This window comes from Myxocyprinus asiaticus, chromosome 44, assembly GCF_019703515.2.
Source record: "Myxocyprinus asiaticus isolate MX2 ecotype Aquarium Trade chromosome 44, UBuf_Myxa_2, whole genome shotgun sequence".
NCBI lineage: Eukaryota > Metazoa > Chordata > Actinopteri > Cypriniformes > Catostomidae > Myxocyprinus > Myxocyprinus asiaticus.
In genome coordinates this window covers 24,407,367-24,424,673 of record NC_059387.1, presented here as the reverse complement: position 1 = coordinate 24,424,673, position 17,307 = coordinate 24,407,367, and the positions used below count along the sequence as shown (strand labels likewise).

At 36.7% G+C, this 17,307-nt stretch overlaps 1 protein-coding gene across 9 annotated transcripts in view; it reads left to right on the top strand.

The window, feature by feature from the left end:
• The window catches only part of LOC127434350 (high affinity cAMP-specific 3',5'-cyclic phosphodiesterase 7A-like), a 67,004-nt gene that overhangs the window by 42,383 nt on the left and 7,314 nt on the right, over positions 1-17,307 (top strand). For 2 of the 9 annotated variants that reach the window (XM_051687025.1, XM_051687028.1), the window contains exons 2-4: positions 5,651-5,711; positions 11,026-11,058; positions 11,601-11,690. In XM_051687025.1, coding sequence (XP_051542985.1) covers positions 5,651-5,711; positions 11,026-11,058; positions 11,601-11,690 — 184 coding nt within the window. Of the gene's footprint in view, positions 1-5,650; positions 5,712-10,481; positions 10,527-11,025; positions 11,059-11,600; positions 11,691-17,307 lie in introns of all 9 variants that reach the window. The other 7 variants (XM_051687029.1, XM_051687030.1, XM_051687021.1 and 4 more) reach the window with 6 other exon arrangements.

The window sequence follows — 17,307 nt, the reverse complement described above, 5'->3', positions numbered from 1 at the left end:
GGTCAAAATTCCAGCAACTTATTGTGAGAAGCTTGTGGAAGGCTACCCAAAATGTTTGACCCAAGTTAAACAATTTAAAGGCAATGCTACCAAATACTAATAAAGTGTATGTACATTTCTGACCCACGGGGAGTGTGATGAAAGAAATAAAAGCTGAAATAAATCATTCTATCTACTATAATTCTGACATTTCACATTCTTAAAATAACAATGGAATGGACAGGGAATATTTTCTACGATTAAATATCAATTGTGAAAAACTGAGTTTAAATGTATTTGGCTAAGGTGTATGTAAACATCTGACTTCAACTGTGTGTGTGTGTGTGTAATATATATATATATATATATATATATATATATATATATAATGTATATGTTGTCAATAGTTTATAAAATAAAACAAAAATGTTATTCAAACACATACATATAGTAAATCCAGAGAAACTGAACATTTGGAGTGGTCTCAATGTTTTCCAGAGCTAGCGCTAATAAATATATATATATAAATATATATATATATATATATATATATAAGCAGTATCTCACAAGCAAGAGTGCTGTTGTACTGAATAAAAATGTTCATCAATTCTTTCATTAGTACTGTGATTTTATTGTGCAGCACTGTATTTGACAAAAGTAACTACAATGTTGTGTTTTGGAATGTGTTGTGAGGATCTGCAAGACCTTCATTTGATAAAAATAATGTAATAGTATGTTGAAAAGTAATTGTTCTGTTTTCATGTGGTTTAAGTTCTATGAATTAATTTGATTAGATTTAATTGGTTATAAAGGTTTAAAGGTTTTTAGCACTTTGACAGTCAGGAGCATAAATATTCTTCCAATGTACAGTATATACCCCAACAGATTAGTACTTTTTGTCTTATTTCCACTTTAAATTGTTTTCCCACTTTCACTTTAAAAATACCTACATTTTCTTTTTGAAAAGTGAATTGTGTATACATTATTTTGATACCTTATATGTACATTTTAAGGTATTTATAAAAGGTAGAAACATTTTATATTTGGGCTGGTCATTTAATTATAGTATAATTGTTTAAATACTCTTTATTATTAAAATAATGGTTAGTTGACTTAGTGAAAGGATGATTAAAGACAGTGACCTTTTGTGTCTGTCATTAGGTAATTTTGCGGAATTTTTTTGACACAGAATTTAAATCGGCCTACCACAATTGCCTTTGAACTATCTGTGCTGAACTCCAAATGTTATTTCCTTTTTTTTTTTTTGGGCCCCAAGCCAGCTTGTGTAAAGTCAGCAAAACGGAGCAGACCGTCACGCCTCGCTGGCACCCAAGTGATGTTGGCCTCTCCAAGAAATGAAACTTCTCTGTTCCTGCTTTTCATGTCCGGCTGCGCTGATGCTGCTCGTGTGCTCGGCCATATGGACATGGCCAAGTGGTTTGTCATGCCCTGCTCAGCCCCCTGGTAGCCATTACTTGCATGCAAAAACACAAGTAATGTGTGTAAACACTGCTTGTTAATACTAAAATACTGCCGCGGCGATAGCGGATGAGTCAAGACTCTGTTTTCACGGGCTGTATGGGGGTTATTTGGCAGATAGAGGGTGTCAAAATGTAATTTGAGGTGCTGTGTTTTTGTAGCTAGTACACCAGTGGTGGGCAATAACTTAAAGTATTAACAACTAAATTTTTCAGTACCTCAGCTGTGTTTAAAAAAAATCTACCTTTTCCAGTGAGTAGTGATGTAGTGTTTCAAAACCTCTTGTATTGGACATACAGCTCTACAGCAAAGCGAACCGAGGCAGTAGAGAGCAACAATCTAGTTCTGAAAGTAAAAATCCCATTTAATTTCACCATAGATGAACCTTTATTTATTTATATATATATATATATATATATATATATATATATATATATATATATATATATATATATATACACACACACACACACACACAGTTGTGCTCAAAAGTTTGCATACCGTGGCAGAAATTGTGACATTTTGGCGTTGATTTTGAAAATAGGACTGATCATGCAGGTCTTTTATTTAAGGATAGTGATCAAATGAAGCCATTTATTATCACATAGTTGTTTGGCTCCTTTATAAATAATAATGGTAACAGAAATCACCCAAATGGCCCTGATCAAAAGTTTACATACCCTTGAATGTTTGGTCTTGTTACAGACACACAAGGTTAAATGGCAATTAAAGGTTAATTTCCCACACCTGTGTTTTTTTTTTAAATTGCAGTTAGTGTCTGTGTATAAATAGTCAATGAGTTTGTTAGCTCTCACGTGGATACACTGAGCAGGCTAGATACTGAGCCATGGGGAGCAGAAAAGAACTGTCAAAAGACCTGCATAACAAGGTAATGGAACTTTATAAAGATGGAAAAAGATATAAAAAGATGTCCAAAGCCTTGAAAATGCCAGTCAGTACTGTTCAATCACTTAATAAGAAGTGGAAAATTCAGGGATCTCTTGATGCCAAGGTCAGGTAGACCAAGAAAGATTTCGGCCACAACTGCCAGAAGAATTGTTTGGGATACAAAGAAAAACCCACAGGTAACCTCAGGAGAAATACAGGCTGCTCTGGAAAAAGATGTTGTGGTTGTTTCAAGGAGCACAATACTACGGTACTTGAACAAAAATGAGCTGCATGGTCCAGCTGCCAGAAAGAAGCCAATGCCACAAAAAAGCCCGGTTACAATATGCCCGACAACACCTTGACATGCCTCACAGCTTCTGGCACACTGTAATTTGGAGTGGCAAGACCAAAATAGAGCTTTATGGTCACAACCATAAAGAGAGGGGTCAACAAGTATTGTGCTTGTTGTCCCACGGAGGTATGCAAACTTTTGAGAACAACTCTGTGTATGTATGTATGTATGTAATGTATGTACCTCCAAAAATACCAATGCCTCCTTTAAACACAATTGTGTGCGTGTGTTTAAAGGAGGTATTTTTGGTGAAGAACTACACTACCCATGATCATGAAGGGAAACGATCCACCAATCGAAAAATCGCTACAAACGAGCCCAATAGTGACCGTCCACTCCCATGACACACTGTGACGCAATCGAGTCAGTCTTCCTATACTGTCAGACTACTCATGTATTTGCAGTATTTAGCAATTTGTATATATTGCTATAGACTTCTATACTATATATTTCTATATATACTGTTTATAAATCAAGTTTTCTATATTTCCATAGTTTTTAATTCCATTACATCATTTGCAGTGCTTCATGGGATTGCAGTTCATTCCCTCATTAAAACCATTAAGGACACAGTCTTGTCAGTCACACCTTTGCCTTTTGTCTGATTTTCAAATACTTTGCTTTAAATCAAATTGTGTGATGTTGTGATTCATTTCAGAGCTGTTGGTTTGGTTCATTGCTTAACGCTTTTATGAAATCCCTATGGAAATAAAAATGGGAAAAACACTTCTGGAACCAAGACAGCTGAGCTGAAAAAGTGGGTGGGCGCTGTTGAACTAATCAAACACGCTCTTAAAAATTGTCCTGAACTTGACTTTCTCAAGTAATGTTGGGAAATCAGATTCATTTTAGAGAATCAGTTTGTCTGGCTGAACCTTTCACAGATAAATGATTCACAGATTCGTTAAAGTCCCCTCGCAGAAGTCCCTGCATCGTCTGTTTTGTTGTAAAGTATTTATCGTAGTTAAATGCTGCTGTTCATCACTTTTAGACTATATACACTCCGTTATATAAAAGAGTGTTTTGCAGTTTTATTGGTTGTATTTTGTGTACATTTGTTATAAAGATATTGTCCCCTAGAGTACCTTCGACGCAATTTTTGTAAGTAACTTGTAATGTAGCTAACTACTTTAACTACTTGATTGTAGTTTAACTCCTTTAAACATTGAGTAGCTTATAGTTTGGCAAGCTGCAGTTTCAAAGAAGCTTCTCCAACACTGATATTCACTTAGCAGTTTTACAGTTCATTTGTTCTGCTGGTTATTAACTTAACTCGAAGCACTGCCATCATTTATGGCCTTTCAAACTGTGGCCTGGCCTCCAGCACGTTAATACCCCGACCGAATTATGCTGCAGAGTACAGGACCCTCTGTCTGGATTACGTGTGTACATATTGTGTTAAAATCCTCGTCGTAGTTGCAGCTCGTGTGCATTTGCCGTTTTATTGGACAGAGGCTCGAGGCACGGGAGAGCTGTTAATGGATAAAAATCAAGTATGCAAACTGGTTCAGTCTGTTGACGTCAGAGGCTGAATTGTATGCCATCTGGGGACACCCTGACCAGCCATCTAAGAGCTACGCTGAAATGGTTGTCTTTGTGTGTGATGCACAGGTTCTTTTTGGAATATATATGAAGGCACATGCCAGTTCTTATGTTTTCACAGTGAGATTTTCTCCTTCTCCAAAAGTCTAGTTTCTGAAAGCTTGTGCAATGCATTTAAAGGGATGGTCCACCCAAAAATGAAAAATTATTTACTTGTGCTCGTGTTGTCTCAAACATTATGGGCTTTCTTATTTCTGTAGAGCACACAAGGAGAATTAGAATGTTCAGCCTCAGATGTACACTTTCATTGTATGGAAGAAAGATGCCTTCTACATCTACTTCTGTGTTTCACTGAAGAAAGTCCTACAGGTTTGGAACAACATGCGGTTGAGTTAATAAAGACACAATATTCTTTTTTTTTTGGATCCTTTTAACAAAAAACAAAAAAACATGATAGCTAGAGGTCGACATGTTAATCTATTCCTCCTTTTTCTTTTTCTTGAAAAGCATTTCAGAATAAACCCTTATGCTGTCCTCTACTGTTCAGGCTGTTCTTTTTACCAGCTGTGCCTGTGACTTCTAAAAACAAACCTGTGCTACCTTTTAAGAAACTGCAAGTACTTAATCAGCATGTTAGACACAAAGAGGCCTCTTCCAAGTGCTGTGGTCAGGGAATGCATCCCTGGATAGGCCAATCACATGCAACGGGGCATCATGAGCAGCGGTATGAGTGTCTGTTCTTGAATTAATCTCTGAGTGGCCCTGTATGGAAGTGTAATGGACAGGAGAGCAGATTACCCAGGACAGATGATGCACACTTAGTTCAGTGAAGCAGGCTTTCTCGCTCCAGTTTCTTCCTGCTGCTGGGAAAGCAGTGTGCAGTGAAGGCAGGGTTTGTAAGAGGGTTGAGCTAATGTTAAGCCCTCCAGCATGTGTGTTTCTCTCACATGGTTATGGTGAGATTGAGTGTTTAAGTCACAAATTGGCCAATCACTCATATGACATGTGTTTAGAGATATTACAGGACAACAAGATGCCAGATTAACTTTTCTTTCTTTTTTAAGAAAAAAGGTTTGTTTGATAATGTTTAGAAAATGAGCAGATTTAAATCAGTTGGTTATTTACACTCATATCAGCTGCAAAAAAAATTTGTTTTTGGTAAATGGTTCCAAGTCAAAAACACGACGCAGAAGAAAATGTGTTGGTGAAAAAAATAAATAAAAATGAATAGGCTCTTTTAATAAAAGCAAACCATCAAATTGTTTATGAAGGTTTTTTTGTGAGTAATGGTAGTGTTGGTTGAGCTGTATTTGAATATGCACTGCTGAGAATTTGGCTTGCATATGAGTTTTTCTCATGTGTTTGAGTAAATGCAAATTCTGATGTCCGTCTGCATCTCTTCCCCTGCAGAGACGTGGAGCAATCTCCTATGACAGCTCTGATCAAACTGCTCTGTATATTCGCATGCTAGGTAAGCACTCTCTTCCCTGTCTTATACACACACATACACACTCTCAGCCTGTAAACAAATGCAGACATAGGGTAGTTGTACCACTCTGCACTGGAAGTTACCAAGAACACCCATTATACAACAGATTGTGTAACAGAGAGGGGATGGAGAGCCTCTACCGGCAGTCAAAAAAGCCTCTGATAATTACTTCATTAAATCCAGAGCTTAAGTCATTCCTCAGATGGGAATTGCTTAGCGTTTCCCTGAATTTTCATTTGATTTAATAGTTATCAAACCCCGATTCAGCCTAATTGCTGACCCGCGGGATATTTTTTAGTTTTACTGTGCCCCTTTGAATAGGACAGCACTGAAAGATCCAGGGGCCTGATGAATAAACATTGCATATGTGCAAAATGGGCATTGAAAAGTGCATTCACCATCCCATACTGGATTTACTCATCATCATGCCATGCCAGATGTTATGACTTTCTTTCATCTGCTGAACACAAAGATTTTTAGAAGAATATTTCAAATCTGTAGGTCCATACAATGCAAGTGAATGAGTGCCAAAATTCTGAAGCTCCAAAGTCAACATAAAAGTACTCCAGATGACTCTGGTGGTTAAATCCATATCTTCTGAAGCGATGTGATAGGTGTGGGTGAGAAACAGATTCAAGTCCTTCACTTTCACTTTCTCCTCCTCCTGTTTTTGGTGATTCAGATTATTCATGCATATCGCCCCGTACTGGGCAGGGAGGAGAATTTATGACAAATGACTTAAATATTGATCTGTTTCTCACCCACACCTATCATATTGTGTCTGAACGCATGGATTTATCCACTGGAGTCATATGGATTACATTTATGCTCCCTTTATGTGGATTTTTGGAGCTTCAAAATTTTGGCATTTCTTTAAAATAAGATTTCACCTAAAATGAAAATTCTGTAATAATTTAGTCAACCTCATGTCGTTTCAAACTGTATTGCTTTCTTTTTTTAAGCAGAACACAAAAAGAGAATTTTTAATGAATTCCCCAATCTGTCTTTTCAATAAAATGGCAGTTGATAGTAGGGTTGGGTATCGAGACAGATTTCCTGATTCAGATTTGGGCTGTTGATTTAATGTGTTTATTCAGTGCAATTAATTATATAAAAAAATAACATGTTAAAAGAATTAATGCAATTAATTATGTCCCCAGACCATAATAAGAAATATTCCTACTATCGAAGCAATTGAAGCTTGAAGAAACACCTGATTTCAGCAGGGGGCAGTAAGCAAAACTCTAGATGTATAGGCAACACACGGCTGTACGGACAACAAACCACACTCTGGCTTGACACTAGTGACAGCACAAGATGAGAATGCGTTCTTGCATTCAAACACAGCTGGATGGAGAGCAACTCCGAATGCAGGGATCTCTAGACATTTTTTTCTTAGTTTTAAACTACGTTTAAATTGACAGCGACTTAAAAAGGCTGTGTTTATGACGTGACGCAACCAAATTGAGACGCTCAAAGTGTACTTCTGACGTATGCGAACATTGGCGTGTTCTTAGAAAAGCAGCAAAAGCCCTTATAAAATAAATTTCACAGACTGATTGATGAATTAATTTGCAAAATGGATTGCTGTGGACTGTAGGCCAATGATAGGCTAATGTTCAGTTATTTGGAAATCTTGTCTGCCACAATGTAATGCAATTTAATTATCTGAATTATTATATTTATAATATGTTAGTTTAAATTAACTTATTTAATCATTATATATTGAACTTATTATTTCAGGGCCTTTTTTCAGCAAAATATTTATATATGTGACTTATGATTCATTTACATATATTTAAATAATTTAACGAAAAATGTTAATCGATTGACAGCCTTAGTGTGGATTCATTTGGATATATTTCAGTTATAATGTCCATTTTGCTTACATATGGAAAAAATTATCTCAGCTAATGCTGTAAATTATGCAGGGAACCTTCTAACTTGGTAAGTCACGGAAATATTAATTTTGAAAAACGTACAATAGGTAGCAAACAATGCAGTTCAATTGCTATTTATTTAACAGAAATAATGATCAGCACAACCAAAACTGAAATAAACTTAAAAGTAAAATATCGATCTTGGTATTTTAAGAATCAGTATTGGTATCGTACAAATGAAGATCGCGATTAATCTGAGAATTTTTTTTCCCCAGCCATAGTTGATAGTAACTCACTTGAAAGCTTAAAAATTGACCCAAATGTATCATAAAAGTAGTGCATGCAACTCATGCATCATATTACAGGTCCTCTGAATGAAGTCTTCTACGATAGGTTTTGTTGAGAAACAACACAAAATTCAAGTGATTTTTCTATGAAAATGTTAACGTACTCTACATGTTCTTGAGTGCTATGAGAAGCTTGTTCACAGTGGTTCACTAGTGCTAAAAACAACGCAAGTTCTCAAACACATTTCACTGTGAAAAAGCTTCTCTTATATGCTCATGAACATGCAAATGAGACTAACTTATCTTGATTTATGGATATATTTACTAGAAAACAAGACACTTTAGAATTTTTTTGCATTTTTCTTATCTGCTCAGGCAACATTTACATTCTGGATCAATAGTATATCTCGCAATATACTGTAGTTATTTTACTGTAAATTCAACCTGAAAATATTTGGTATATGTAACCATGTGTTCATGCCTAGTTTTGTTACTATAGTTTGGTAAGTGCTTGGTGTTGGATGTTTTTAATCACGAATGTATAAGGTATAGCAGAATGGTGGGCCTATATAGGATCATACAGCTCAGCCCTACTAACTAGGATTTAAAAAGTGAACTTCGCAGGTTCTGGTGTACAAACAGTTTATAAATCTAAAAATGTTTGTGCGTACTCAAAATCTGCCGTTTGTGCGTTTACATACTTTTAGGATAAAATCTCCAAAAAGGTTTATACATGAGGCCCCTCGTCTCTGCTGTCAGAGATTTTATATGATAATAATGCACCTTAATATGTAGTTGTTCCACATATGTCTACAATAAGTCAGATTGACTGGCATTTACACAATCATTTCACAATCAGACTAGTTCATCATGTCTAATGTTTTATCACTTAAAGGGATAGTTCACCAGAAATGAAAATTCTCTCATTATTTACTCACCCTCATGATATCCCAGGTGTGTATGACTTTCTTTCTTCACCGGAACACATCTGAAGAAAAACATCTCAGCTCAGTAGGTCCTTAAAATGCAAATGGATGGAGATTTCTCTTTTGAAGCTCCAAAAATCACAGACAGTCAGAATAAACATCATCGATACAACACCAGCTGTTATAATAATGTCTTCTAAAGTGAAACGATTGCTTTTGGTGCGAAAAAGATATTGAACTATTTAAGGATAATATTTAACTTTTTTTAACTCTAAATCATGTTTCCGTTCTGCAGCGGTATGTGCGTGTGATGTAATCGCACTGGCATTTGAAACATGTGGGAACTGACGCACAAGCATCACAGCCGTAAGAGCAGTGCTGTTTACAACTGTCTAGGAGGAACGCTGTCCAGTAGCTTGGTTGGTTTTGGTTTAGATCTGTATTTATCTGTTTCTTTACTCACAATGCTGCGTTTGTGTACTTATCCTGGATGTCTCAACCGAGTGGCGAATGTGAGATTACCTCTGTATCATGGCAACTTGAATACACCACACGAGAGACTGCTTGAACTCCACTCTCTCGTGAAGCTTTTGATTTTAGTTAAAAATATTTCTCTCTTTTTGCACCAAAAGTGATCGTTTCGCTTTAGAAGACATTAATTTAACCGCTGGTGTTGTGTCGATGACATTTATGCTGACTGTCTGTGATTTTTGGAGCGTCAAAAAAGAAATCTCCATTCACTTGCATTTGAAGGACCTACTGAGCTGAGATATTTTTCTGTTTTTCTTCAAATGTGTTCTGGGGCCGGTTGCATAAATATAGCCTTTAACTTAAGACTGCATCTAACAATTAGTCTGACTAGCTAAAGACGCCATAGAAAGCCTGTTGCGTAAAACAAGTTCACAGTTGTCTTTAGTAAGACAGTCTAATTCGCATTGCATTGTGGGAAAAGACACTGAACAGCTTAAAAATAAAATGGCTGACATTGGACGCTCAATATGGTTTTCATTCACTGAACATATATGATTATTGGACTACAGTGCTCAATTTATTCTAATGAACAAATTTAGTGATTTTAACCCAAATAATAATAAACACATGACATTTTGTAACCATCATTGAAGTCAGTCTCAACTCAAGCCCCTTTCATCCCTCAACTGAAGCCCCCACTTTCCATGGAAACATGGAATGTAAACAAAAGTTAGCCTAGGTGTCTGCTGTCTTACATTTTGGTCTTAAATTAGACTGATCTAAGTATTTATGCAACTGACTGAATAAATTAAGACCAACATTTTAGATGACTAACTAGTAAGACTAGTCTAAATCAGTTTTATGCAATCAGCCCCTGGTGAAGAAAGAAAGCCATACACATCTAGGATATCATGAGGGTGAGCAAATGATGAGAGAATTTTCATTTTTGGGTGAACCATCCCTTTAATTTCTCTTAAAAACATCAACCGCCATGTTACACTGACTGCCTTGCCTTCTGTCTTGACAATGAACAATACATGACAAAGACGCTATAACATACTGAATAACCTGGAATAGCTACACGTCCATAACATAACTTCCTAGAGCATGTAGCCAAAAACCCAGTTAAAGCTAACCCTGACCTAATATTTGATCGTAATTTCTTTTTTGTTTTGTTTTGTTTTTAAGCTGTGACAAACAAAACAATCAAACCCTCATTCGTGTTTACACCAGGTATGAACCAAGTCATCTTCACAAGGAGAGACAACCGCACACTCGCTTTCACGACCTATCCCTTTAACAACTCTTCCACACCATTCCTCCTCAAAGACCTGCATCAATGGGCACAGCTAATCAGTGGCACTTCTCACATTTAAAATTCTTAAAATATTTATCGGTCAGGAGAGAAGTTCTGGTTACATTCGAGAAGTTGCGTAGGTTTAATGTAAAACAAAAAGACCCTAATCGATGGCGGTCACTTGGATGTGGCTCTTGCTTTCTCAACCTCCACGGCTTTGTCTTCTGCATGTCAGAGTAGCTTTGTCTTTTTGTTTTTTTTTTTTTATGTCTGATTCGCCTGTTGCATGTGGCGTTGAGCTACACTCTTGTACGTTCAGTCCGAATCTATGATTGCCGTTTTTCTTTTTTTTTTTTTTCTTATTTTGTGTTTTATTTATTTATTTATTTATTTATTTTTAAATGTAATTGTAATTCAGTTTTGGTATTTTGATAGGGGCTTGTGTAATATTCAAACAGCTGTTTTCAAGTAAGTAAATAAACTGGTGGGAGGCTGTTTTTTTTATTTAATGACTTATTTTACATGTTGACTACTTAATACTGCACATGAACTCCAATCAGTACTGACTGATATGTTGGAGGCTGCTATTACTCCGTCAAAGTTTATGCGTCCCTCCAACCCTCTCCCTCCCCATGCAAATGCATGCACACACATGCAGCCAAAAGTTTGATGAAAAGGCCTATTGAATGACTTTTAACAGATGTGACTTTAGAGCTTTGGCCAGCCTCGCTGAAGTCCCTTTGATTTCCTCTCCATTCTGTCCTGGGCTGAAGCTCAAGCTTGTCTTTCTTCCATTCGTCCTCCTGTGCTCCTAGCCGTCTGAATACTAATGCATAAGTCCCTCTTCAGCATGGCGATGCATGGTCCCCCCCCCCCCCCGTCGTCTTCCATCGCCTGTGTGTGTATGTTTCAGTACCCCCATGGCCAAGCCTGCTACCCTGCTGTGGTTGAAAGCATACATTGTGTTTGCTAACAAATGTCTTGAGGACCTGTGTGTTGATGCCTTCTAGGAGATGTGAGAGTGAGAAGTCAGGTAGGCTTTGAACCTGAACGAAGAGGCTCGCACCCATACCTTGGCATCGATTTCCGCACTTTGCACTGTAAGTGTTGAAACAAGACACTTGTCCAATCACACACATTGCTACCTGTAAATACAGGTGCATCTCAATAAATTAGAATGTCGTGGAAAAGTTCATTTATTTCAGTAATTCAACTCAAATTGTGAAACTTGTGTATTAAATAAATTCAGTGCACACAGACTGAAGTAGTTTAAGTCTTTGCTTCTTTTAATTGTGATGATTTTGGCTCACATTTAACAAAAACCCACCAATACACTATCTCAAAAAATTAGAATATCGTGACATGCCAATCAACTCAAAACACCTGCAAAGGTTTCCTGAGCCTTCAAAATGGTCTCTCAGTTTGGTTTACTAGGCTACACAATCATGGGGAAGACTGCTGATCTGACAGTTGTCCAGAAGACAATCATTGATACCCTTCACAAGGAGGGTAAGCCACAAACATTCATTGCCAAAGAAGCTGGCTGTTCACAGAGTGCTGTATCCAAGCATGTTAACAGAAAGTTGAGTGGAAGGAAAAAGTGTGGAAGAAAAAGATGCACAACCAACCAAGAGAACCGCAGCCTTATGATTGTCAAGCAAAATCGATTCAAGAATTTGGGTGAACTTCACAAGGAATGGAATGAGGCTGGGGTCAAGGCATCAAGAGCCACCACACACAGACATGTCAAGGAATTTGGCTACAGTTGTCATATTCCTCTTAAGCCACTCCTGAACCATAGATAACGTCAGAGGCGTCTTACCTGGGCTAAGGAGAAGAAGAACTGGACTGTTGCCCAGTGGTCCAAAGTCCTCTTTTCAGATGAGAGCAAGTTTTGTATTTCATTTGGAAACCAAGGTCCTAGAGTCTGGAGGAAGGGTGGAGAAGCTCATAGCCCAAGTTGCTTGAAGTCCAGTGTTAAGTTTCCACAGTCTGTGATGATTTGGGGTGCAATGTCATCTGCTGGTGTTGGTCCATTGTGTTTTTTGAAAACCAAAGTCACTGCACCCGTTTACCAAGAAATTTTGGAGCACTTCATGCTTCCTTCTGCTGACCAGCTTTTTAAAGATGCTGATTTCATTTTCCAGCAGGATTTGGCACCTGCCCACACTGCCAAAAGCACCAAAAGTTGGTTAAATGACCATGGTGTTGGTGTGCTTGACTGGCCAGCAAACTCACCAGACCTGAACCCCATAGAGAATCTATGGGGTATTGTCAAGAGGAAAATGAGAAACAAGAGACCAAAAAATGCAGATGAGCTGAAGGCCACTGTCAAAGAAACCTGGGCTTCCATACCACCTCAGCAGTGCCACAAACTGATCACCTCCATGCCACGCCAAATTGAGGCAGTAATTAAAGCAAAAGGAGCCCCTACCAAGTATTGAGTACATATACAGTAAATTAACATACTTTCCAGAAGGCCAACAATTCACTAAAATTTTTTTTTATTGGTCTTATGATGTATTCTAATTTTTTGAGATATAGTGACTTGGTGGGTTTTTGTTAAATGTGAGCCAAAATCATCACAATTAAAAGAACCAAAGACTTAAACTACCTCAGTCTGTGTGTATTGAATTTATTTAATACACGAGTTTCACAATTTGAGTTGAATTACTGAAATAAATGAACTTTTCCACAACATTCTAATTTGAGATGCACCTGTACATGGACAATCAAAGCACTAAAAATCGTAGCAGACATCCTTGGTTTCAGAAGTATTTTTCCCATTCATTTTCTCCATAGGATTAGTTCTAAGCCATGAAAAAAACTAATGAGCTGGCAGGTGAATCACAATATTACAGCATTTGAATTGAAGCCAAATCAGACATGAATGCGTGACTTTGTACTTGGGGAATTAATGAACTACTCTCATAGCGCATTGCTAATGTAATCGATTCAGTCTGGGGTTTTGTGTGTTTTAGTTACTCTTTTTAGTAAATGTCTAACAGATTTTAACTGAAATTAGGTAGGCAGCTAACTATCACGAATTACAAATACTCACGTTACTGTAATTTAAGTAGTTTTCCCCAGAAACTGTACTTTAAGTAGTTTAAAAATTGTATACTTGTGTACATTAAGTGCTGTAACTGTACGTTTATTGCGTTCTTTTCCCTCCGTATGTGTTTGCTACTTCCCTGTCCTGATTTTATTTTTATCCATCAACGAGATTGGCTATGAGAGTCTCGTGACTCCCGTCAAATCAAAACACGCATAGAAATTTGAACGGCAGCTGTAGATCTGACGCCAACTGTTATGGATTTGGACTATGCCTCAAACAGTGGTTCAACACCTGAAAATGCTCTTTGCAGTGAAAAAGGCCAATTGCTTGATCGTGTCATGTGAGTTTAGCTAGCTCAAGCCAGATATTAGCATTAATTCTGCCTCTAATTTGAAGAACATATCAAGGTAAATTTCATATTTCTGCTTACTAAATTCTTTGTGTCTATAACGTAGCCTGTAATTTAGCTATCTATGACTGAGATTTTTGGGTTGCTGTGAGAGATTAATGCAATGTTATCAGTAGGGCTGGGTGATAAAATGATCTTGATGTTTATCGGAAAAAAAGACCTCGATATCGATGATAAACTTTTGAGTAATTTTCTATACTTGGCCTATATTCTACATCTAGACCAGGAGTGTTCATTACATCGATCGTGACAACAAGACCACCACTGGTTGGCTAGTCTAGATAAAATATAAAAGACTGACTTTTTATTTCCTGGCGTCTATGGCTGTGCGCTGTTTGATTGACAGGTGGTTTGTTTGTGCGCTGCGCTTTACATGTGCGTGTTTTCCGAGAGTGCTATTGTGGGTATGCGCCTAAACGATCAAACACACTTCATAATTCCGCCAGTGCCCATCTTGGTGAGGCATTAATGTAAACGCAGTCGGTTATGTCTAAAGTGAACGTAAACAGTGGGGCAAAAAATCTTATTTGTATTAAAATGTCAGACTTTAAGTGTAACCGAATAGACCACTGTCTAGTATGTCATTAAAAGGCTATTAATCAAACAACATTGAAAAGAAAACTAGAAAACCCCTCACTACATTTTGCTGAATACATTTAATAGCGTTAAAGAGTATTAATTTAATATAATAATTTTTTTTAATATGAATAATATTTTTTAATAATATTGTTAGGTTTTTAATTATACCGACCCCTGATGTAGAGTGTGTTCATTTGTATAATGCATTTCCAGGGAAGTAGAAATGATAAAATAATTTATATTTATGCTTAGCCTTTAGCAAGTTTTTTCTAATGCCTTCTAAAATTTGTAGAGGAATACTTCAGGCAGAATATTCCACCAGTCACAAATACACTTCAGAAAATTGTGCATCATACATTAGAATGAGAACACAACTATTTCTGGGCTTAAAAGATACAGTAATTAAATCATTGTGGATCATTGTATCTCAAAAGGAGTGCAGTGTGGCCCCTCATGTACTACTAAAAAGGGATAGTTCACCCCAAAATGAAAATTCTCTTGTCATTTACTCACCCTCATGCCATCCCAGATGTGTGACTTTCTTCTGCAGAACACAAATGAAGATTTTTAGAAGAATATTTGAGCTCTGTAGGTCCATGCAATGCAAGCGAATGGGTGCCAACATTTTGTCACCTCACAAATCACAAAGGCAGCATAAAAGTAATCCATGTGACTCCAGTGGTTAAATCCATGACTTCAGAAGTGATATGATAGGTGTGGGTGAGAAACAGATCAATATTTAAGTCCTTTTATGCTAGAAATTCTTCTCCCTGCCCAGTAGGGGACGATATGCATGAATAATGTGAATCTGAAAGTTAAAGTGGAGATTGACTGAGCAGGGAGAAGAATTTATAGTAAAAATGGACATAAATATTGATCTGAGCTGAGATATTCTTCTAAAAATCTTAATTTGTGTTCTGCTGAAGAAAGTCATATGCATCTGGGATGGCATAAGGGTGAGTAAATGATAAGAGAATTTTCATTTTTGGGTGAATTATTCCTTTAAAGCCTGATGTGGCCCCTGTACCAAACAACTTCTCCCACCCCTGCTCTACCTCCTCTATTGTGCGGGACATGACACGCCAATTGACCCTGCTTTTTTAGTGTTTTTAAAGAGTTTTTGACATTCCTTGCATTGTTTTTAACATGTTTTACATGCAACAATAACTCGCTTTGTCAACATTAAGGGCATTTTAGACCCTACACATAAATAATGTATATAATGTAATTGTTTCATACATTACAATTTAAAATGGTGAACAGTGTGTTGAAAATAACTTTCATCTTTTCATTTCTGTAATCATGTTGCCCTTTTGTTTTTTATTTTTTGGAATCAGATTCATGTAGTGTTTTGTATCATGTAGTGATTTATTTTAAAAGTTGGCAGTCAAAAATACCTATAAAATATATAGGAATTTTATTCTTTCTGGCAATGAAAATTACTCATGAGTACTTTTAAATGAGCTACTCTTTTACTCGAGTAGTTTTTAGGACTGATACTTTTACTCTACTCAAACTACACTTTTTGGGAAGTTACTGTACTTTCACTTTAGTGAGATTTTTTTTTCAGTACTCTTTCCACCCCTGACAGTATGGTATCTTGCTAGTCTGTGGACATTGGTGTGATTCCTGTTTCCATTGTAACAGCAAATTTTCTAATTGGTGGATCTCTCTTCAGGATTGTGGGTAGTGTAGTACTTAGTAAGAATTAAGTAATTGAACATGACTTTTTAATAATGAAGTTAAAATAACACTTACTACTTCTGGCTTCTAAATAAGCCTATCACAAGTATTATATAATTGCCTGATCGCAATTTGATCTAATTGCAATTATTTGAGAACCATGATTATTGTGTACTTCAAATTCCAATAACTTCTCTGAGGTTGATTCGGCACCCACCTTTATGTGACGCCCCTATGCATTGCATATGCTCCACATGCAAAATAAGGGCAGGTGGGTTTCATTGGAGAGCCTTAAAGTAACGCGTGCAAGTGAAGAATTTAGGACAGACAAATATTATACTATTGCATAGTATAATAAGTAATATAACTTAAAAACAACAGTGTTAATGTAAAGTTGACCTAGACTAAAGTTGATCAAAAAGAGACTTGGATAAAGTACTTTTGGAAATGTTTAGTGTTATTTTTCATGTCATTCTACCCCTTAAGCACACATACACCTTGAGAATGATGACAATTTGAATGACAGTTAATCATCATAATCGTGACAAGCCCTAAAACTGGCAATGAAATTAATCGCAGTTATTTTTATTAAATAATTGCATGCGTAATCATTATTGAAACAGATGATAGTTAATCGCCAGCCATATTTCATAATAGTGACAGCCATACTTCTAAAGAAGCATTTAAGGTTTATATGCCAAGATTAAAATTAATTTCTCTTTGGAGATTTTAAATAGAATTTTTACTTTCAGAACCCTACTGTTGCAGTCTACTGCTTATCCCTCTCACCGATTTATTATAAAATAGCCAAATTATATTTAAGACATTTTCCCCAAAGTCTTGCAGTAGTGCATATGTCCCCACTGTCTCTGCTAATACTAGTGATTTAGGCGAGCGTATTTAGGAGAACCATACACTAAGAGTGCATGACAAGATTTATTGCTCTCTCTATGGTGAAACTCTGTTTCAAAGAGTCTTTTTGGACTGG